Genomic DNA, 24,293 nt, shown 5'->3' with positions numbered 1-24,293 from the left:
TAACTGGGTTATTCAGCCTAGGGCAGGGCCCAGGATACATGTCCATCGGAGGTGGGCACCACCTTCAGCCCCCCCACCGCCACCCCATCCCCCTCCTCTCTGGCCAGGCTGGGCAGCCACGACCCGCCGCTCAGGGGATAAGAAACACCGTCACCGTTACATTTAATGAATTTTATTCTTTAAAGATAAAACTCACAAGCTAAAAAGTCCAACTGTCCCCCTTTTCTTTTCTTGCTTGCCCTTCTAAAAGGCACCTAGTTTTCTTTACCAACAAAAGTTTAACGTTAGAGCTCGGTGTTGGTGTAGGATCTTCAGCGGATGTCAGGCGCTGTTCACATCGGCATCATCAAGCGGATCTCCTTCTCGTAGATGTCGGGGATCACGCCTACTGGGGAGTTGATCATGTGTACGGTGTTCTTGCTGAACAGCTTGAACTCGTAATGGATGAGTTGTTCCCAAAAGCCGTTGTTGGGCCTGATGATGGGGCGGCACGACTTGGTCCACGCGTGGGCGTCCAGCAGCGACATGGCGTGGTACTTCATGAGGTAGGCCAGGCAGAGCGCGGCCGAGCGGCTCACCCCAGCCGCGCAGTGCAGCAGCGTGCGGCCCTGCTTCATCTCCACGCTGTGGATGTGATCAGCAATCGGGTCGAAGAAGTCGTAGAGTCGTGAGCTTGGAGCATCAGCCACGGGCACCTGCACATATTGGATGTCTTCATAAAAGGTGTTGACCACTTCCACGGAGACGTTGATGACCGTGGTGATGTGGTTGCTGGACAGCATGAGTTTGTTGTTCGCCGCTACACCGTTGCTGATGTACAGGCTGCTGGTTATCTGGGAGAGGCCATGGATCGACGGCTGCCGGACAGCCTGAGCCGGGAGGAGACACGGAGGTGTTGTCATCAAGGTGGTGGCCAGCGGTCTTTTTCTCCAGAACGGTTCAGGGCACCGCTCTCGCGGGCGAGTTGTGAAGGTGGCAGCTCTGTGAAGTCTCAAGCGAGGGTCTGGGGTACAGAAGACCAGTCACTGGCCACCACCCCCTCCCCGCCCCCAGGCGTCACAATCCCCCTATTGCCCAGCCCACTTGGTTTCCCTGCAGGGGCAACTTGCCACAGGGAGGATTTGGCCACCAAGCCAGGTCTTCAGAGAAACCCCAGATCTCCTTTTATCTCTCTTCACAGTCGTTCATTTTCTAAGCCCTAATTCTTATCTGCTCGACATTTTAAAACATTTTATTACAAGATATCTAGTGTGTGCTGCAATTGTTGGATCACACTGATCACAGTATCTATGCACGCTTCTATTTGATTAGGGAGGAACCGGGCGCGGGCTTTTTCTACAAAGTAGCAATATCATATTTCAAGCTGGGGAACAGCATTTGGCTCAGACCATATGTTAATCTCTACACAACTGAAGTGAGATATGGGTTTGGCTGGGTTTGGTGGGCTGTCCAGATACTTCTTTTTATTTTTTTAAGATTTTATTTATTTATTCATGAAAGAGAGAGACATCGGGAGAGACACAGGCAGAGGGAGAAGCAACCTCTAGGCAGGGAGCCCCACATAGGACTCGATCCCAGGACCCCGGAACATGCCCTGAGCCAAAGGCAGGCTCTCAACCACTGAGCCACCCAGGTGTCCCTGTCCAGATATTTCTTTGTCGATTGTAGCCATAGAGTTATGCTACTGCTTGCAAAACACATCAGAACTGGTTATAAGAATATTGCTAACCCATAAATAGCCCTTGAACTCTCATGAAGTTGGCCTGGGGTGGGCAGTTTGGACTAATTTAGCTGTGTCACCATCCATTTGTGCACATGGCCCAAATGATTTGTCATCTGATTCTACTTCATTACCTGGGAGACAACAGCTCAAATTATCTTGTCTAATTTCTTCAAAAAGAATGTCCACATACTTTTGTAAACTGCAAGTTATTTTAACGGCCACTGTCTCTTCCCGGTAATGTTAAAAATTCTGGAACAATTCAATGCTACCTCATAATTGGGCCAAAAATAGATATTTAAAATGCTACCTGAGATTTGCATTTCCTCTCAGCTAAGATTTTTGTGGTGTGCTGTGACTATGGCAAGGACAAAATAGATGCCAGCCTGTTTATGAATGGTCAAGGGAATGATAACCTCAAAAGTCAACACATTTTTCTTTTTCTTGATTGTCATCATCAGATTATTTTGCATTAATTAAATTGTCAGTCCCCACAAATCTATCTGGAAGAAAACAGAACACAAACATTAAGTAAATATGAACGCTTCAACGGGCTAAAATTATTGAAAAGGGTTTAGCCTAACATTTAAGATATGGCCTCATGAGGAACTTTGTAAATCTATGGAATGAATGATGTGGAACCCCTGAAAGAGTATTAGAATCTAGTTAGGCTTCTCAAACTTACTTTTTAAAAAGATTTTATTATGTATTTGAGAGAGAGAGAGAGAGAGAGAGAGAGCATGAGCAAGGTGAAGGGCAGAGGGAGAAGCAGACTCCCCACTCAGCAGGAATTCCAGGACCGCAGGATCATGACCTGAGCCAAAGGCAGCCACTTAACTGACTGAGCCACCCAGGCACCCCAGCTTCTTAAACTTCAAAAATGTAGTCAAATTAACCAAAATAATGTCATACACTATTCTTAAGGACAAGCATGATTCATATTAAATAGATGCATTTATTTATTCTTTCAACCAATATTCTGTGATGCCCTTTTTTTCTGAGGGATGCCCTTCTTTCTGAGGGATGTCTTAAAACTCCATAATGAGGCCTTTCCTAGGTGGATGAGGAATTGATGTTTTCTCCTCCTGATTTTGGAAACAGGTGACTTTCAGACTCCCACTTGTCTCTACTTTTCCTTATGTTTTTAAAAAAGAATTTATTTTTAGGTAATCTTTACAGCCAACATGGAGCTCGAACATATGACCCCAAGATGAAGAGTCCCATGTTCCCCCAACTGAGCCAGCCAGATGCCCCAACTTTTCCTTATTATTTAGGGAAAAAATATATAAGGGGCTTCCCAAGGACACACTCACTTCCTGCCACTGGGAAAAGACCCTGGATGTTAAGAACTAGTTACAGTTCAGATCTCTTAATTCAATAGTCAAGGCCCTTTCCAATCTGATCTAAAACTGCCTTTTAAATCTCATTCATTCATTCTCCAAATTTTTATTGAGAATGTATTGTGTGCCTGGTATTTTCACCCACATAAATCTTTAGTTCAGACCAAACAAATCAAATGTTCTTGGCAAATACAAAATATACATTTCTGCTTCCTTACCTTTGCTCACATCATTCCTCTCTCTTGGAAAACCTTTCTTAAAAAGAAAAAAAAAAAAGGAAACACTTTCTTGCTCCTGTCTGCCTACTGAATCCTATCCAAGCCTCAAGACTTAACTTGATTAATTTAAAAAAAGCATCAGCTGAACATCCATGTCAGCTACAGTGTCTGGTATGATTCTAACATTTGTGTAGATTCAACATGACACACACAGGTCCAAATATCTAGCATTGTGTAGATTCAACACAACTCACACAGGTTCAGATATCAAAGAGCTTATAGTTTGGTCAGAGAGACAGATAATCATAAAAGAGTCCAGAAGAGAGGGGGATTCATTGTCTTATGTGTGTGTGTTCAGGGACTGGAGGCTGTAGAGGTGATACCATAAAAGGCTTCACAGAAAATGTGATCTGGAACAAAACTTTTTGTTCATTTGTTTTTATTATTTATTGTTTATTCTGTCCAAGTTTTTGTCTTGCAAAATTTCAAACCTACAGAAAAGCTGGGAAAATAGAACACTGAGGAGCCATTTACCCTTCACCTATAATTCTTCTATTATTAATACTTCACCACCATGTTCCTTTTTTCTATTTAGATATACAAACACACATATTTATTTGTTTTCTTGTTTCTTTTTGCTGAACCATGGATTGTTAACTGCAGATTAGCAACACATAATCTGTTCAGCATTGAGCATGTATCTCCTAAGGGCAAATAGACTCTCTTACAAAACCTTATACAATGACCACACTCAGGAAATTTAACATTGACGTAACATTATTTTTTTTTTATTTTTTATTTTTATTTTATTTTTTTTTTTGACGTAACATTATTATCTGATATGTAATACATATTGAAAATTCACTGAGGTAACTCGTTGTTTTTGTTTTTGTTTTTTCCATTTTGACCCAGGATGGAATCAAGGATCACACATTGCATTCACTTGTCATGCTTCTTCAGCAACTTTTAATTTTAAACAGTTTTGCCTGGCCCTAGGCAGGCGCGATCCTGGAGACCCAGGATCGAATCCCACATCGGGCTCCCGGGTGCATGGAGCCTGCTTCTCCCTCTGCCTGTGTCTCTGCCTCTCTCTCTCTCTGTGACTATCATAAATAAATAAAAATTAAAAAAAAAAAAAAACAGTTTCTGAGGGATCCCTGGGTGGTGCAGCGGTTTTGGCGCCTGCCTTTGGCCCAGGGCGCGATCCTGGAGACCCAGGATCGAATCCCATATCAGGCTCCCAGTGCATGGAGCCTGCTTCTCCCTCTGCCTGTGTCTCTGCCTCCTGCCTCTCTCTCTCTCTCTCTCTGTGACTATCATAAAAAAAAAAAAAAAAAAAAGTTTCTGAGCCTTTGGTTTGGTATGGCTTGGTTTGGTCTTTCCTGACATTGACATTTTTGAAGAGCCCAGCCCAGTTTTGCAGAGCATCTTCCAAGTTGGATGTGTTTGATCATTCCTTCAGGGTTATATTCAGGTGAAATGTTTTTTGGCAAGAATGCTACCAGAATGTGTCATTCTCGGTATATGGCTGGCAGTGGGGGCATCGGATATCTGTTTGTCCTGTTGATGATAATTTTGACCACCTGGTTAAGGTGAAATTAGTTAGCTTTCTAATTGTTCAAAGTAATTTTCAGTCTTTGTAATTAATAAGGAATATGTAGGGTGGTGTTGGAGGAAGTCTTCAAGAGGACATAACTATTGGTTGACCTGCAAGCCGGACCTGGGCAATCAGAGGCTCCTCACCAACTTCCCTGTCCTTGGAATGTGCACTCAGCTTCCTTCCCTGCACTAGAATCTGCCCCCAGGACACAGCTTGAGATAGTAATGTGGGTTGAGACCATCTGGACAGTATATATGGCCGTACCCAGTTAAGGCCTCTATATAAACCTTTAAGGTTCTGGTGGGTGGGTGCAGAGATCTACTCATCTTGCAGCCCTCTTAGATAAACTTTGTAATTTTCCTTGTTTATTAAAACTGCCACCTACTAATCTGGAGCGATCTGCTTCTTTCTTTGGCCTTTCCTTGCCCTGCATATATGGGGGCTAGTTTGGTGGGAATATATTTGGAATAGACTTTAAAGGATGAATATGAGTTTTCCTGGCAGACAAGAAGGGGAACACATTCTAGACAGAAAGAGAAGTATATGCAAAGGCACAAAGGTATGAAATGGTGTCAGGAGGAGAGGAAACAACACCTCAGAATTACTAGAACATACAGAGCATGGCAGGAGAAGTGGCAGGTGGGTGATCAATGATACATCTATTACCGACTCTCTTCTGACATGGAAACTGGATCAAATCCAAATACAGTTCATCTCCTCAAGTATACACATGGGCCAGGCCACAGAAGAGAACGGAATATGGAACTTCCTCCCAATTAGTATCAGGAGACTTTGGTGTTTTTGAGGGTGGACAGTGAAGACAAGAGGCTGAGAATGTAGGTAATATGTTTACACTAAAGGGCAGTAGTAGTAAGAAAACCTAAAGGAGCATGGGATGAGGGCACAGGAGAGTTAGCTAAAAGGAGTTGCGTGCTATGTTGTCTGATGGACAGGTAGTCCGGGTGGGTGCCCAGCAGCAGGCCCTAAGGCAGAAGTGGGAGTTGGCCTCCCTGAGTCCCCAGCACAGAGCTGTTCTGTGTTAATTCCATTTCCTAGTGCAGCTGACTCATCTGCACTGCTATCTTCAGCCAGCAGCCAGGCAGCTCCCTAGGACTTGCTGCTGGCCTCAGTCTGGCCCTCACTTTCTGGAGTTAGGGGATATGATGGATATGAATATGCAAGTCTTTCACATCCTCCAGTCCAGAATGCAGGTAATATGAGAAAATGATTGTGACTTATTCATTAGGTGAAAAAAAATCCAATTTATAAAAAAGTGGGTACTTTTTCATGAAAGTGAAATACACACATATGTATATTTATCATGTATATCTATCATATATATTAGATGTCATTTATGAATTCTATTTGTGGAAATATTAGGTATCTAAAGCAGTCCTGGGTGTATAGTAAGAATTCAATAAACATCAGATATTCTTTAGTATTATATTTGAGTGAGGGGGGTGATTATCCTTTTCTTTTTTAGCTCGTCTACATTCTTTCAGTTTCCTAAAATAACCTGAGCCCTTCTTATAATGAAGAAAAAAAAGAATCAAAATGTATTTTAATGTCATCAACATATCCCTCTTTCTGTGGCCTATAAAATTCGAAAGATGAGAAACTGATAGTATTCCATGGTGACAAGATTCAGAGAAATGGGCACTTTCTTACATTTCTGGAGTTAGAGATGGGAGAGAGAACAACGGGCAAACCACACAGTGGTGAGAATGTAGAGCAATGGAAACTCTCACCATGCTGGTGGCAGGGAAGGTGATATGACTGCTCTAGAGACCAATTTGGCAATACCCCATAAAGCTAAGGATGTACATACCCTGTGCCCCAGCAATTTCACCCCAGGTAGGAACTCTTGCTTATGTACACCAGAAGATGTTTATAATGATATTTATTGCAATTTGTTTATAATGGTGAAAGAATGGAGACATAATGTGAACCAAGGACATGAAAATCTGACGGCATGGCATATAATGAACACTATACAAACAGCCATAAAAAACAAGTGAACTTGAGCTACATGTTTAAACCTGGATAAGCCTCAAAAGTATAATGTTGTACAAAAAGAGCAAGTTGCAGGAGAAATGTGCAATGTGCAGTTTAAAACAGAACAGTACCATGTACTATGTATGCATGTACATACCTTTACACACATGCATATGCATATATATATACACTTATGATATATATATATATATATATATAAATATATATATTTACAGTAAAAGTGAAAAACCTGTATGGGACTCAGAAATACCAAATTGAGGGTAGTGATTCCTTCAGGGGAAGAATAGGATCTGGGAGGGCTAGATAAGGCATTTCAGTATGTTTTAATATTTTATTTCATTAAGAAAATAGATCTGAAGCAAATATGGCAAAATGTTAAAGTCTGACAAACTGGATCCTGGGTACCTAGGTATTTATCATCATATCCAGCAGACTTTAGGATTGCCTAAAATATTTCATCATAAAAATGAATGGAGGAAAAAGGCACATGTGCTTTGAACTAGCAATTTCCCTGCTGGTAATTTATTTATTTGTCCTAAGGAAATCCTCACAAATGTGTGCAGAGATTTACCCACCAATATGTTCATTGGAAGAATTACTTACAATATCAAAACTGGAGAAAATCTAATCTAGCAATAAGAATTTGTTTAACTAGATTAGGAAGCCTCCATAAGGTAAAATATAATTCAACTCTTAAAATGATAACCTAGAAGACTATTTATTGATATGAAGAAATTTCATACTCTTTTGTTAATAAAAAATACTATACAAATCTCAATTTAGAAAACAAAATAATACCTATTTATTTATGTAGGTAAATTTGTGAATGGATAAAAGCAAAGAAAGATATACACAAAAATATCCACAGTCATTACCTCTGAGCAATGTTACTACAGATGCTTTTTATTTTCCGGATTTCCCCGAAATTTATATAATAAGTATGTAACAGTTTTATAATTAGAAAGACTATATGTTTTAAAAAGAGACTAGTAAAAAGGTTTCTGTGAATGATAGGACAGAATGGGGCAAAAAGTGGCAGCTGCAGGATAAAAGAAGAAGAGACAAAACGAAGAGTGATTTAGAAGGTGTAATTAACAAAATTTTCTAACACATTAGGAGGGAAGGGGAAAGGAGCAGCACGATGATGACTTGCTGTTTTCCGAGTTGGGCAACTGAGTAGCTAAGGCTACCATTCCCTGAAACAAGAAACGCCCGAAGATCAGATTCTGCCTGAAAGATAAGCAAGGAGTAGAGTTTGGACCTGGATGAGCTTGAGAGGCCCCAGCCCTTTGTAGCCGATAGTGTGAGGTTCCCATCCTGCCTCTACTCCCTCCTGTCTACTCCTCAGTAGAAGCCCAGATATTCAGGTACCCACTGCTCTCCACAAAATCATATGCTTCATATGCTGCCATTCACAGTTTCTGGAGTGGTAAGGTGAACGGATTCTGAGAAATCTAAACCATTCCTCTTGCCCAGGACGGGTTTAGGTATGGGCAACTTACTGAACTCTGGCAAATGATGTGCAAGGGAAGTCTCCAGGGGGTTTCTGGGAAAGGTTTCCTGGCTCCTAAGAAAGAGACAGTGGTACTAGCAACTCCCTTTTCTTCCTCAGAATAGTCATTTCTGGCTGTAATATCCAGATCTCTGCAGCCATCTTGCAGCCAAGGGGGACTGCAATCTGAGGGCAAAGCCAACATCCTAAAGATGGGAGAGTGATGAGGTGGAAAGAACTTGGGTCTTTGATGGTGCTATCAGGATTCTTTATTGACCAGCCCCAGAGCCTGCCTACCTCTAGACTTTTTATTATGTAGGATAATAAACTCTCTTATCATATAAGCATTTTGAGTAAGAATTTTGTCACTCACAGCATTCATCTGAAGTACTATAGTCAATCCTATGGAGATGTCCATCGCTAGAACAAAGGCTTTTGCAAGGAAGACTTGCCTAACTTGAAAAGTAGCAGAGCCTAGATCCTACTGAAAACCTCAGACAAGTTGTTTGGTTGATTTAAATTGTCTTGAAATTGTAAACATAGTATAAAATATTATATGTTATATCTCATTTAAATAAGGGCATGTTTATTCTTTATTTTTATTTTTTTTAAGATTTTATTTGTTTATTTGATAGAGAGAAAAACACAAGAAGAGGGAGAGACAGAGGGAGAAGCAGACTCCTTGTTGAGCAGGGAACTGGATGCAGAGCCCAATTCCAAGACCCTGGGATCCCAGCCAAAGGCAGACACTCAACAGATTGAGCCACCCAGGTGCCCCTGTTTATTATTTTTTTTAAAGATTTTATTTATTTGAGAGAGAGAGAGCACACACATGAGTGGGGGGAGGGGCAGAGGGAGAGGGAGAAGCAGACTCCTCCCTGAGCAGGGATCCCAATGTGAGGCTCGATCTCAGGACCCTGTGATCGTGACCTGAGGTGAAGCCAGATGTTTAACTGACTGAGCCACCAGGCACCCCAAGGGCATGCTTATTTTATTTTAAATCTAATAATATAGTTTATAGAGTAAAAAGTGAAATTCCCACTTTCAGTAGCCTACCAAACCTATTCCTTTACTCAGAGGTAACTGCTGAAAATTGATGAGTTCCCTTTCAGATTTCTTATCAGGCATTTACAAGTGTGCATGCACAACCCATGCATACACACAGACACACACATCTTTACCAAAGTTAAAAAGAATATTTAAGATAGTCTAGAGTAAAACATAAGCCTTGCGACATACCTAAAATTGCTCTTGTACCACAAAAAGATAAGGCAGTCATCTTCCAGAAGAGATGAAACTGTAGGTCAGTGGGCCTATGGGAATGCCAGGCAAGAAAGACAGACATATGGGTTAAGATGGTGTGTTCAGAAAAATCAAAAATGCTTCAAGTCAGAAATGTCTCCAGTAGACTTCAATTTTTAGACATTTATTTCTGAGAAAGACACTTCTGTGGGGAATTCAACGCAGCATGCTCCAAGTTGAGTTGTTTTCAAGCATCCTCCATGATTCTCTAGAATGAGTTGTAGTAGCAGAGATTTATTTGTTTAAAGGTGGATAATAAAGGAATAATGCTGGGGAAATTAAGGAGTACCATATTTATATAATTACACTCTACATATTAGCCTGCAATTTTTTCACTCGGCAATATATCTTGGAGGGCTGTTTGTGTTGTCCTCATCCTCTTTTAAAGGCTGTGTGGTATTCCATAGTAGGGATGTACCATACATTATTTAACCATTACCAACTTTATTGATATTTGAGATGTGTAGGGGTACAGAATACATCAACTCCAAATATGCTGCTTTGGTATGTCAGTTATGTAGGGAAGGAAAAAGTTTTCTTTCTACCCTTCGAGAATTTCCAGCTGCTTTAAGAATTAAATCGACATGAGACAGATTAATAGGAGAAAAGAACCAAAGTTTCCTTGCCTGTGCATGGAGGCCCAATTATGAAAGCCAAGCCTAAAGAAATAGCCAAGGTAGGCAATTTTTATTTCTTTTAGGCAGACAATAAATCTGTGAGAAATTGACAGGACAAAAAAATTGAACTTTGGGAGCCTCAATTGGTAATTCTAAACAGAATTAGGGGTTTGGTAGTAAATTAGCAAAAAGTAATAAGAGTTGTTTATACAGCTTTCTGGGCTCTAAATTTCCTCTCTCTGGTGATAAGGGTGTCTCTTTACCTCCTGGTACAGAGAGGGCACCTTTCACATGGGACAACTATTTTTTGCTCTCTGTAAACAAGGGCTGGGGGGAGGGGAAAGAGGGTACAGAACGTTCTCTTTGCGTTAGTTGTTTCTTAACTTTTATTTATAATAATTAAGATGCCAAAGTGGTACATTTTGGGGTGGCCTGCCCTTGGCCCCTACAGTTATTCTAAATTACAAGTACTTGAGAAACAGTCAGTGCAAGAACACTCTAACCCTCCTTTGTCCCTTGAAAGCAGGAGATAAATCTCCCATGTGAAAGGTACCCTTCCTGTAACAGGAAGGCAGAAGGCATCCTTATCACCGGAGACAGGGAATTTAAGGTCAAGAAGGCTGTACAAACAAACCTTGCTCTCCTTCACCATTTTACTGCCTCTAGCCCAACCCCCTTTGTCTTATCAATTCTTCACAAGTTTATTATTTCTTTGTCTAAGTGGTATAAAAGCTTCCTGCTATGGTCACTTCTTTGAATCTCATATCTTTATGGGGCTTCTATATGTACATACATAATTAAATTTGTTTTCTACTGCTATGCTGTCTTTTTATTATAGAGGGGTCTCAGCCAAGAACCTAGAAGGGTAGAGGGAAATGATTTTTCCCTCCCCTACGGACATTTTCAATTATTTTCTATTACCAACAGTGGTGCAATGAAAAATCCTTATATATACATTTTTGTGCATTTATATGATTCAGTATGATAAATTCCTAGATGTAAAATTACTGGGGCAAATGGTATGTACACTTTATATTTTAATTTTCACTGCCAAATTGCCCTCCAAAAAGCCTGTATCATTTGCTCCTACCAATGGTGTATGAGAGCATGTATCTCTATAAAGTCTTCAATCTTGTATACCAATCTTTTTCATTTTCATTAATTTAATGGGGAAAACAGGACACTTTGTTGTTCTTTTAATTTTTATTTCATTGGTTATTGCCAAATTACATCAATTTTATAGATGCATTGATCATTTAAACATCTTTATTTCTGAATTATTAGTTAATATTGCTCATCAATTTTTTCCTACCCTTTTGTTAACAGTCTTCAAGAACTCTTAAAATAGGAAGGCTTTTAATCCTTTGTCTGTTGTAGATGTTTAACATATTTTCTCTTAATCTGTTATTCTTGTTTTTTTTTTAAATTTGTTTATTTGTATCTTTTGCCATATGAAAAATTTAAATCTGTAAATTCTTTTTTTAAAACTTCTGGGTTTTTGTCTTCCTGAAGAAGACTTTCCAACACCAAGATTTAAATGCATGCTGTCTTTTATTTACTTCCAGTGTGTCACAGTTTTTTTTTTTACAGTTTTTTTACAGTTTTGTTTTTTATATTTAGACTTTCCTTAAAAAAAACTTTTATTAGGAAAACTTCAAATTTACTATGATATTGTGATTTATATTAAGAAAGATATATTTGGTCTTCATCCCTGTTTCTGGCACAGGGCTCTTAAAACCCTTGGATTTGGGATGTCTGGGTGGCTCAGTGGTTGAGTGTCTGCCTTTGGCTCAGGCCCTGGGATTGAGTCCTGCATCCGGCTCCCCACAGGGAGCCTGCTTCTCCCTCTGTCTATGTCTCTGTCTCGCTCTGTGTGTCTCTCATGAATAAATAAATAAAATCTTAAAAAACAAACAAACCCTTGGATTTGCCTAAATAATAAGAGTAGTCAAGGTAAAATGGGTGTCTTTTGTTATTCATATAACAAGCCCCTTTCAAACACACCTGCAACAGTGGAAATCCCCTGGATAGCCTAAGGAGGGTTGTTTGCCAGGGGCACCAACCTTGTGATTAGAAGGCTGGAGTTTTCAACTTCTCCCACCCTCACTCCCATCTCTGGGAGAGGAGAGGCTTTGGAGGTTGAAATAATCACCCATGGCCAATGATTTAAGTAACCATGACTATGTAATGAAGCTTCATAAAACCCTAAAAGGGCAATATTGGAAGAGCTTCTGGGTTGGTGAGCACATGGAGATTTGAAGAGAGTGGTCCCCCCTGGAGAGGGCCTGGAAGCTCCTCCCACTTTCCCCATACCCTCTTCCATCTGGCTGTTCCTGAGTTACAGGCTTTCATAATAAACTGTTGATCTAGTTAGTAGCATGTTTCTCTGAGTTCTGTGAGCAGTTCTAGCAAATTGAACAAACCCAGGACAGAGTTTGCTGGAATCTTGAATCTATAGCTGGTTGGTGAGAAGCACGGGTGATAATATGGATTTGTGATTTTGGGATTCTCCCTTTAGCTCCTCTCACTATCCCATTCCCTGACTTAGAGATAACTATTCATAATAAGATAAGTTTCCTTTCAGATCTTTTACTGGATATTTACAAACAGACTTTTACCAAAATTGGAGAAAACACTTAAGATGGTCTAAGGTAAAATATAGATCATAAACTGCCATCTTAAAGTTGGTGTGTGTGTATCTATAAGCAGTTTGCCCTTTGGTTTTGTGTATTTTTATCATTTTTTTACTTTTTTATTTATAACTGGCAAAATATGCCTAAGAAATATCACTATTTTAACTATTTTTAAGTATACAATTCAGTAGTATAAGTACAGTCACTTTGGTGGCCATCCATCAGTATTCTCCATCTCCAGTACTTTTCGGTCACCCCAAACTGAAACTCTGTCCCCATTATATAATAATTCCATATTACCCCTCCCCCAGTCCCTAGGGACCACCATTCTACTTTCTGTCCTGTGAATTTGCTTGAATTTGCCTGCTCTAGGGACCTCATATAAGTGGGAGCTTATTTGCCTTTTTTTTTTTTTAAGATTTTATTTATTTATTCATGAGAGACACAGGCAGAGGGAGAAGCAGGGTTCCCGCGGGGAGCCTGATGCAGGACTCAATCCTTGGACTCAGATCATGACCTGAGCAGAAGGCAGACGCTCAACCACTGAGCCACTGAGGCAACCCTTATTTGTCCTCTTATGTCTGGCTTATTTCACTTAGCATAATGTCCTCAAGGTTCAACTATGTTGTAGCATGTATTAGGATTTCATTCATTTTTATTTATTTTTTTAAATATTTTTATTTATTTATTAGAGAGAGAAAGAGCACACAAGTAGGTAGAGTGGCAGACAGAGGGAAAGGGAGTAGCAGGCAGAGGGTGAGTGAGAAGCAGGCTTCCCTCTGAGCAGGGAGCCCAATGTGGGACTCAATCCCAGGACCCTGGGATCACGACCCAAGGTGAAGGCAGATGCCTGACTGACTGAGACACCCAGGTGCCTCTATTTTATTTTTTTTAAGATTTATTTTTAAGTAATCTCTATACCCGATGTGGGGCTCAAACTTACAACCCCAGGATCAGGAGTCACATGCTCTACCAACTGAGCCAGTCAGGTGCCCTAATTTCATTCATTTCTAATGCTAAGTAATAGGAGCATCTGGGTGGCTCAGTCAGTTAAGTGTCTGCCTTCAACTCAGGTCATGAACTGAGGGTCCTGTGATCAAGCCCCCACATTGGGCTTCCTGCTCAGTGGGGAGTCTGCTTCTCTCCCTGTCCCTCTTGCCCCTCCCCCCCTCCCCAACACTTGTTCTTTCTTTCTCTCTCAAATAAATAAAATCTTTTTTAAAAAGTAGTTTTATAAAAAAGTAAACCTGAATAATATTCCTTTGTATATATAGCTTACATTTTGTTTATCCATTCATCTCTTGATGGACGCTTGCATTGTATCCATCTTTTGGTTATTGTGACTAGTGCTGCTATGAACACTGTTGTGCAAGGATGTCTGTGTCTCTGAGTACATACGCAGAAGTAGAATTGGTGGGTCATATGGTAATTCTATGTTTAATTTGTAAGGAATCACCACATTGGTTTTGTGTATTTTAAACATCTACATGTATTTTCATTGGGGTTTTGCTTGAGATTGTATTAATTTTAGATAGTTATCTTGTGGGAATTTTTGTCTTTATACAATCATTCCTTTAGAAAACATAATATGTTTAGGTCCTCTTTCTGTCCTTCCATAAAATTTACACTTTTGTTTTTAGAAGACTTACTTCATGGTGAATTCTAGGTATTTTATGAGTTTTGTGGCTAATGTGAATGGTACCTCTTTTTCATGCTTCCCTTCGTTCCCTCCTTCCTTCTCCCCCTCCCCTTCCCCCCTTCCTTTTCCTTTCCTTCCTTTGGCTAACACAGGTTGGTCCTTAACTAATACAGACTATTTCTGAATACCTTAGTAGGTATGAGGCCGAGATACAAAAGCCTTTTAGCCAGTGAATTCATTGGTGCTAATAAACCAATTTACTTGCTGATGCTTGTAATGAAATATGACCCAGACAGAAAATCTGCAAAATTCATAAATGAATTTTCCTGATTAATCAAAAAAATTAAAATTATGATGTTGGAAATTGGAAATGTTGAAAATGTTAAAGTATGTGTTCATATATTTTACAACTAAATTTTATAACTTGAAAATGACTTATTTATTCAATTCAATGGAAGGCTTTTATGTGGAGCTATTTATGATGCAATCAGAAATTGCTGCACTGCAAGATACAGCTCTGCTTCCAGTGGCACCTCCATTGCAAACTCATCAAGTGAACATGATCTGAGGATACAAGTCTTTGTTCATGTCCCATAACATCTAACACAATGTCTTGCTCTTGGTAGGTACTCATAAATAAGTGCTCAGTTTATGAAAGGAAGACAATTCTCACAAGGAAAAGGACTTTTGAAAAAAGATGTATTTATTCATTTGAGAAAGAGAGAAAGAGAGACAAAGTGCATGAGCAGGAGGGGCAGAGGGAGAAAGAGAATCTCTTGCAGACCCCCCACTGAGTGAAGAGCCTGATGCAGGGCTCCATCCCAGGACCCTGAGATCATGTGCTGAGCCCAAACCAAGAATCTGACACTCAACTGACTGTGCCACCCAGGGAGCCCAAGGAAAATTACTTTTAAAGTAGACTGCTTTCTGTAGGGTTTTTTGGTCTAGAATTTGGTTGAGATATTCTTATTTCCACAGCAAGTTTTTATAGGAATATAAGTGAAATAAACAATACCATTAATATCCTCTTTCTTACCACTCACTGAGGTTAAACACAAAAGGGAAAGGGAAAGTTTTGGAAATAGACAAAAAATTTAAATGCATCTTTTCTTGACTGTGGGAGTTGGAGATCAACAATATTGAAGGAGAACATTTTAGGTTTTGTCCAAAATGTATAATCATTAAACATATAATGATTTAGAATAACAAAGTATACAAATTATTTTATTTATGTGGGCATATTCTCCAAGCCCATGTAAACCAAGAGAGTGACACAGCTTTGTCACTAGGTAACTGTGTGACGTTGAGCAGATTCTTAGCCTTGGTTTTCTCATCTGTAACATGGAGCATCTTTAGAGTTTCATTCAGCTGTAATTAAAACCAATGTAATTTTTTAAAAAGATTTTATTTATTTGAGAGAGAAAGAGCAAGCACAACAGGGAGGGGGGCAGAGAGAGGGAGAAGCAGACTCCCTGATGAGCAGGGAGCCTGACGTGGGGCTAGATCCCAGAACTCCGGGATCAGGACCTGATCTGAAGGCAGATGCTTAACCTACTGAGCCATCCAGGCACCCCTAGAACCAATGTAAGATTTTATGGTAAGATTGGATACCAAATCTTTTTTTCAAAGATTTTATTTATTTATTCATGAGAGACACGGAGAGAGAGGCAGAGACACGGAGAGAGAGGAGAGACACAAGCAGAGGGAGAAGCAGGCCTCCTGTGAGGATCCCAATGCGGGACTCCATCCCAGGACCCTGGGATCATGACCTGAGCCAAAGGCAGAAAAGTTCAACCATTGAGCCACTCAGGCATCCCTGGATATCAAATCTTAACAAAGAAGACTAGAACTTGAAGGTTGAGAAGTTTTTTTTATAGTTTACACATCAGAAAATATGCACATGCTATAATTTAGTATTCAGATGGAATCTAGCCACCAAGGAAGTTTCCTAAGCAAGGTGGTGAGATCTAGGGCCTGAAAGACGTCCTTTCTTCCATCTCTCTGTGTTTTCCTATCAAATATATGCCTGTAATTTAAACTATCAACTAGTTCTATAAAGCTTTGTTATGAAAAATCACTTATACCTTATACATGGTTACTTTGGTATCTCCCTCTCTCTAGATCAGTGCCACCCAATACAAATATAATGCAAGCCACACGCATAATTTAAAAGTTTCTGATAACCACATTAAAAAAGTAAAAACAATTGCTTCTTGGCCTTTTGGCTAAGATCAAGTGAAAAAGTAAAAGCAAACGTGCAAATAATTTTAATAATACATTTAATTTAACTCAATATATCTAAAATATCATCAATTTAGCATGTAATCAATGTAAGAAATCACTGACATAGGTTACATTTACTAAGTGTTTGAAAATCCAGTGTATATGTTACTCTTAGAGCACATTTCAAGTCAGATGTTAAAGTTTCATTGGAAATACTTATAAAATTTACTATCATAAAATTTACTATCAAAAAAGATTCATGTGTTCAAGTTATTTCAAACATTAAATTAAAAATTTCTGATAGCTCAATGGAGTGCCCAATTTTTAAATTTACACTAGACTCAGTTAAATTTTTTTTTTAAAGATTCTATTTATCTACTCATGAGAAATAGAGAGAGAGGTAGAGACATAGGCAGAGGAGCCTGGTGTGGGACTCAATCCCAGGACCCCAGGATCCTAACCTGAGCCAAAGGCAGATGCTCAACCACTGAGCCATCAAGGTGCCCCCCAAAATCAATGATTTAAAGCAGAATATGAGGGGATCCCTGGGTGGCTCAGTGGTTTAGCGCCTGCCGTTGGCCCAGGGCAAGATCCTGGAGTCCCGGGATTGAGTCCCACGTCGGGCTCCTGGCATGGAGCCTGCTTCTCCCTCCTCCTGTGTCTCTGCCTCTCTCTCTCTCTCTCTCTCTCTCTCTCTATCATGAATAAATTAAAAAAATAAAGCAGAATATGATCAGTGCATGACCTAGATAAAGATGAACCTAGTGACCTTGACACTTCCATCAAGAGGTGGGTCCATGTCCTGTCCCATTCAAACTAGGTAGGCTTTTGACTAACAGACCAACCATAAGACTTCTAAGGCTTGATCTCGAATGATGATGCAGCTCCCACCTGATTTGCTGGAATACTTTATCTTGAAGCAGATAGCAGCTCTGTAAGCAATCTGACTGCCCTGAATCGGCCAAAGCAGCCCACATGGAGAGACTACATCAAGAGATGCTGAGATTACATGAGGAAACCAAACTTGGTCAGTCCAGCTGTTCCAGCACCAGCCACCATCTGACCATAATCTTGCGAGAGACCTCAAGCTAGAACATCCCAGATGAGCCCTTCCCAAGATCCTGACCCACAGAAACCATGCAAAGTTAAATGAATGCTGTTGTTTTAAGTCTGTAAACCTGTGGTGATGTGTTATGCAACAGTAGTAACCAGAACACATTTTGGTACCCTTTCTCTGGAACTCAGCTTCTTAATCTGAGTAATGTATAAGGTTTCTTGCAGTGCAACGTTCTTTTATCATATCTGCTTTGTGCTTCATTTTGACCATTTGGGAAGTGAGGTTCTGCTAATTGCCCATTGAGTCTTGTTTGATTTCAACACAATTTCATCATGATTTTAAAATTTTCTATCATCATCATCCTTTACATTTGCAAAGCATTTTAGCTTTTCAAAAACTTTTTTATATGTATTATTTCATTTAATACTCCCAGAAGACCTATGAGGTAAGCAGGGTGGGTATTAATGAATGAGAAATTGAAAAGCAAGAGGGTTGCATAGAAATAAGATATTTGAATAACAAACTGGCAGAATTAGAAGGATCCAGAATGATAATTCCTTTTGAAAGATAAGGAGACAAGTGTGGAAATTGTAAATGACTTGTCCACATTCAAATAATGGAAAATTGGAATTAAAACTAAAATCTTTTCTTTTTTAAAAAATTTATTTGGGGCGCCTGGGTGGCTCAGTTGATTAAGTGACCAACTCTTGATTTCAGCTCAGGTCGTAATCTCAGGGTCCTGAGATCAAGCCCTGCCTTGGGCTCCCCACTCAGTGGAAAGTCTACTTGTCTCCCTCTCCCTCTACCCCTCCCCACCCATCCTGCTCACAGGCACACACACTCTCTCTCTTTCTCTCTCGTGCACCCATGTGGGGGGAGGGGCAGAGGGTAAGGGAGAGAGAGAGAGTCTCAAGCAGATTTCCCATTGAGCACTGAGTATGATGCAGGGCTTGCTCTTACAACCCTGAGCTCATGACCTGAGCCAAAATCAAGAGTCAGACCCTTAACCCACTGAGCCACCCAGGCACCCTGAAACTGAAATCTTCTGATTTTGGTTTAACTCATTAAAATTGTACTCAATATTGCTTTAGATTAATGCCCTGATTATGTCCAAATTTATTTTACCCTGAAACATGCTAAGTTGTATGGAGCTTGACAGAAACCTACTGTTCTTATGTTAATCAAAATTTTTCTTTCTTATTTGCTGTCTTTAAAACTTTGTTAGTGTCTAAAACATTTCACTAAAGTGTTTCATTTCAGTGTTAACTCAGACACAAGTGATGATAATTATGTTCCAAAGTTTAGAAAATTATGCACAAATTATCAATTAAGCAAATGCTTCAACAGTTATATGCCTCATCAAGAGAAATTATGCAAACTCTGGGAGAATGACAATTTTACACAAGATGTTTTTATTTATTACATTTCCTAAATTGTTGTGGATGATCTCCAATAACTTTATCAAAATATTACACCATTTACATTCCAGATGAAATTTTGTGATCAGAGACTTTTCTCAAATGTATCATAAATATGATACCCTTAAACTAATCTCATGCATGGATATGAAGTATGAAAAGTTTGTCAAACTCATCATAACTTAGAATGAACTCTTACTTCCTGCACACTTGCTTTCTCCTCAGTATTTGTTGTTTTGGATAACACTATCATCAAGTGTCTCCTCAACTGAATTAGAAATCTTGTGGGCACCTGGGTGGCTCAGTGGTTGAGTATCTGCCTTTGGCTCAGGTTGTGATCCCAGGGTCCTGGGATTGAGTCCCACATTGGGCTCCCCTTGGGGAGCCTGCTTTTCCCTCTGCCTATGTCTTTGCCTTTCTCTCTCTGTGTCTCTTGTGAATAAATAAATAAAATCTTAAAAAAAAAAAGAAATCTTGTAATTAGTTCTAGTGTCTTCTTCTTGCACCATATCTAATGTCACACAAGTCCCATTTAACTGTCTCTGAAATATTCTCATGAACCTGTCTTCTCCAATTCCATTCTAATTTTAATTGATAATCAGCCAGTATAAGGCAATACAAAAGCTTTAAAAGCCTGCATATACAGACACACCTTATTTTATCATGCTTCACAGTATCGCACCTCAGATATTGTGTTTTTTACAAATTGAAGGTTTGGGACCACCTCACATGGAGCAAGTCTATGGGCTCCAGCAGTGTTTGCTCTCTTCATGTCTCTGTGTCACATTTGGTAATTCTTATGATATTTCAAACATTTTCATTATTATTATACTTGGTATGGTAATCAGTGGTCAGTGATCACAACTTGCTGAAAGCTCAGATGACGGTTATCATTTTTAGCAATAGTATTTTTAAATTAAGCTGTATACATTATTTTTTAGACATAATGGTATTGCACACTTAAAAGACTACAGTTCAGTGTAAACGTAACTTTTATATGTCCTGGGAAACCAAAAAATTCGCTTGAATAACTTTATGGTGAAATTCGGTTTATTGTAGGTGGTCTGGAACAGAACCCATGATTTCTCTGAGATATGCCTCTAAGCGTTTAAAAATAAGGTTCTCTTGAATTTGTTTGGGGCATTTGCACCATTGCATTCAGTTTTAAAAAGCAAACTTTTCTTGAGCACCTACTATGTGCTAGACAATGTGCTAGATTCTGGGGAATACAGAGGTAATTATGAAACATGGTTCAGCAGCAACCTTCTCAGATCCCCTCCCTCTTTGGGAGCTTTGTACTATCATTCAAAATTTTGCTTTACTATCATTCAATAAACTTTGCTTTGCTGCCCACCCAAAACAAATAAAACCAGAAAAACCCCAACAAACAGAAAACAAGAAACAAACAAACAAAAAACCCAAAACATAGTTCAGGCCCTTAAAAGACAGATATCAAGAAAAATAATTACAATATTGTTAAAAGGCAAAGCAGAAAAATGTCCATGATATAGATATAATTCATCTAGAAAGAGTTTACAGGAAAGTGGTTCCAAGCAGTTTGGACAGTTTGGAGGTATGCCAGGGCTGGAATATTGTTAGACAAAGACAACTCGTGAAAAGTTATGGAATTGACTTCCTGATGAGATAGCACACAATATACCTTCTCTTGTTTAAATTCATAACATTGATAAAGATGATGTAAAAGGAAAAAAGGAAAAATACATAGCCAGACATAAAAGCAAGATGAACAGCTGCTTGGACCAAAGACTGAACAGAGATAGAAACTGATGAGAACATAAAGCCTAAGGTTTGGGAGGCTCTGGGGTTGGAAGCTGATGGTGGTTCTCAGGGTAAAGGGAGCTAAATAGAACTCATGCAAGAAGGAATATGGCCATCAGATCTCTGCTTAAAGCCAATGTCTGGTCTGGTACCTCCTCATCTAGTTAAGAGGCTGAGGGCAAAAAAAACCCACGTCCAGTAATCTGTAGAGGCTATGGCTTTTAGCAAGCTATAGATCTAGGGAGGTGGGGGGGACACAAATAACAGTCTTGGCAAGTCACTGAGTCAAGTCACCCTTTAGATACCATCTGACAAGGGATCCCTGGGTGGCGCAGCGGTTTGGCGCCTGCCTTTGGCCCAGGGCGCGATCCTGGAGACCCGGGATCGAATCCCACATCGGGCTCCCGGTGCATGGAGCCTGCTTCTCCCTCTGCCTGTGTCTCTGCCTCTCTCTCTCTCTCTGTGACTATCATAAATAAAAAAAAAAAATAGATACCATCTGACAAGACCTCAAAAATACCATCATAAAACCTGATTTTGTACTTAGCTCCCTGGGAGTGGGGTGACAGATGGGAAAAAGATGGAGTAAGATGGAGACTTCCCACGTGACTTTCAAAAGACCCTATCAGCCAAAATGCCAAAAATATGTATGGAAATCTAAGGTCAAGAAAGATAAACTATAAATTAATAACTTGGTAATAAATTAATTATAAACAATAGTAACTTATAGAACAATCAAGGATTTAAAAAGAACTATATTAGGATGTTCAAAGAGGAGAATGACAGAACAACTTTTATTCACAAGTACATGGAATTGCAAGTAAACATAAGCAGAAAAGAAACAAGTGTGAGTTGATGTGAAAAAAAATCAATTATGCATTTTTACATAAAAATATTATTTAAAGCTTAAAAAACAATATATAGGATAAACTAGATCAACCACATTAAAGGAACACATTGGGGAATGAAAATGTAGTCCAGATGAACTTCCATAAAAGAGTACAAAAAGAGAAAAAGACTAAAAACAAATATGAAAGAGTAGTTAAGAGATGTGGAGGATAAAAATAGGAATTCTAAACTAAGAGAGTTGGGGAAACGGAAGAGAATCACTATTTCAAGATGGAAAAGCTGATAATTTCCCAAAATTGAAGACATGAGTTTTTGGATCAAAAGTGCTAAATAGCAAACTGGATGAAAGAATCTTACAGCCAAGAAACACTGAAGTGAAATTGCAAAGCATCAAAGATAAAGAGGAAATCTCAAAGGTTATTGCATAAAGTGGAAAAATTGCTTGTAAAGGTACAATTAGTCTAATAGTGGAGCCCTCGTGTCATCTATAGACAATAGAATAGTATTTTCAAGATATTGAGGGGAAGTAAAGGCAACCTAGACATTTATTTTCTGTTAAAATGTCATTTTCAAAAATAGGAACAAAATAAAGAGCTTTTCATATGTACCTGCTAGAAGACTTATTAAATGATATTCTTCAGGGAAAATGAAAGTGAAGCCAGAGGGGAGATGTGGGGTATAGGAAATAGCAGTGGGGACAGAAATTGACAAAATATGTCAGCACATTCAATTACCTGTTGAATATTACCTTAAAAAGAAAGCAATTTATTATATTAAGGAAGCAAAAATGAAACTCTAGATAATGATGCAAATATCATGGAGGCAGATGTTATTTAATAGAGAGTTAAAGAGTATTAAAACCTCTGTTATGTTCAGGAGGGGATAAAAATACTGAATAACTCTAGAGTTTGTTAGAAAAATTTGTAGTGAAATATGGATGTAAGCTTTAGGGATAACCACTAAAATCATAGAAATGCAATCTGTAATTCCCAAACTATCAGAGGCAGGAAAAGAAGAAAAATTATAGTAAGCAGAAAACAAATGCTAACAAGATAAAATTGGCCCAAATGTATCAGCAATTCTCAGAAATCTTTACAGGTAGGCTCAATACACGACAAAGACTGTCTGATTGAGTAAATGGAACAGAATCCAGCTACAATCAGCCTATAAAAGCTACAGCTACACAAAACAACGCAGAAAGTTTTAAAATGAGGAGATGGAACCATTTCTTCAACTTCTATTTTACTAACAGCATAATTTCAAATCTATAGAATTACAAGTAGAAATTTACAATGAACAATTACATTGTGAGAATTTAACAAAAGTTCTGATTTATATTGATAGATTGTTCAAACTAAAATAAAAGTAAGAATATAAAAATAAATATACAGGGGCACCTGGGTGGCTCAGTCAGTTAAGCATCTGACTCTTGATCTCAGCTCAGGTCTTGATCTTAGGGTCATGAGTTCAAGCCGTGCATTATATGGAGCCTACTTAAAAAAATGTGTGTGTGTGTATTTTTTTTAAATATTTTATTTATTTATTCATGAGAGACACAGAGAGAGAGAGAGAGAGAGAGAGAGAGGCAGAGACATAGACAGAGGGAGATGCAGGCTCCATGCAGGGAGCCCAATGTGGGACTCGATTCCGGGTCTCCAGGATCACGCCCTGGGCTGAAGGTGATGCTAAACTGCTGAGCCACCCGGGCTGCCCTGTATTTTTATATATACATGTTTACCTATATATATTTTTATATATACATACATATACAGAGAATATAGAGGTTCAATATAGAGGTTAGAAATTTTGTAAAACACAATTAACAAGTTTGATCTAATATTTAATGTGAAACTCTGTGCCTAAGAAATGGAGAATATATATTCTTTTCATTACTCCACTCATCATATGAAATACTGTTAATACTGAAACAGGACAAGGATTACATGGGAAAACAAGTTTCATTTATGAACAATGATGTAAAAATCCTAAGTAAAATACTAGCCACTCAAGTCTGAGGATATGTGAAAATAATAATAAATAATAATAATAAATAATTCATGACCAAGTAGGATTTACCATAGAAATACAAAGAACACCTCTGAAAATCTATTAATATAGTCCACCACAATAACAGATGACGATAGAAATAGGGACTTCTGGTCCCTAGGGACCAGAAATAGGGACTCCTGTTTGGGTTAGTCGGTGGAGCTTGCCACTCTTGATCTCAGGGTTGTGCACTGGAGCCCTGCATTGTGTGGAGAGATTACTTTAAAATAAAATCTTTAAAACAAATTTTTAAAAAAGATTTTATTTCTTTATTTGACAGAGAGAGAGAGCACAAGCAGGGGGAATGGGAAAGGGAGAAGCAGGCTCCTCACTGAGCCCCTGAT

General features: G+C 39.0%; 1 protein-coding gene across 1 annotated transcript; it reads right to left on the bottom strand.

Moving 5' to 3' along the window:
• Positions 1 to 332: 332 nt before the first annotated feature.
• Positions 333 to 902, bottom strand: DUSP21 (dual specificity phosphatase 21). Its single transcript, XM_041740398.1, has one exon. It carries the CDS (start codon positions 900 to 902, stop codon positions 333 to 335), a length of 570 nt encoding a protein of 189 aa, XP_041596332.1.
• Between the last annotated feature and the right edge of the window lie 23,391 nt (positions 903 to 24,293).

Source organism: Vulpes lagopus, chromosome X, assembly GCF_018345385.1.
Source record: "Vulpes lagopus strain Blue_001 chromosome X, ASM1834538v1, whole genome shotgun sequence".
Classification (NCBI taxonomy): Eukaryota; Metazoa; Chordata; class Mammalia; order Carnivora; family Canidae; genus Vulpes; species Vulpes lagopus.
This window is presented reverse-complemented; position numbering and strand designations above follow the sequence as displayed.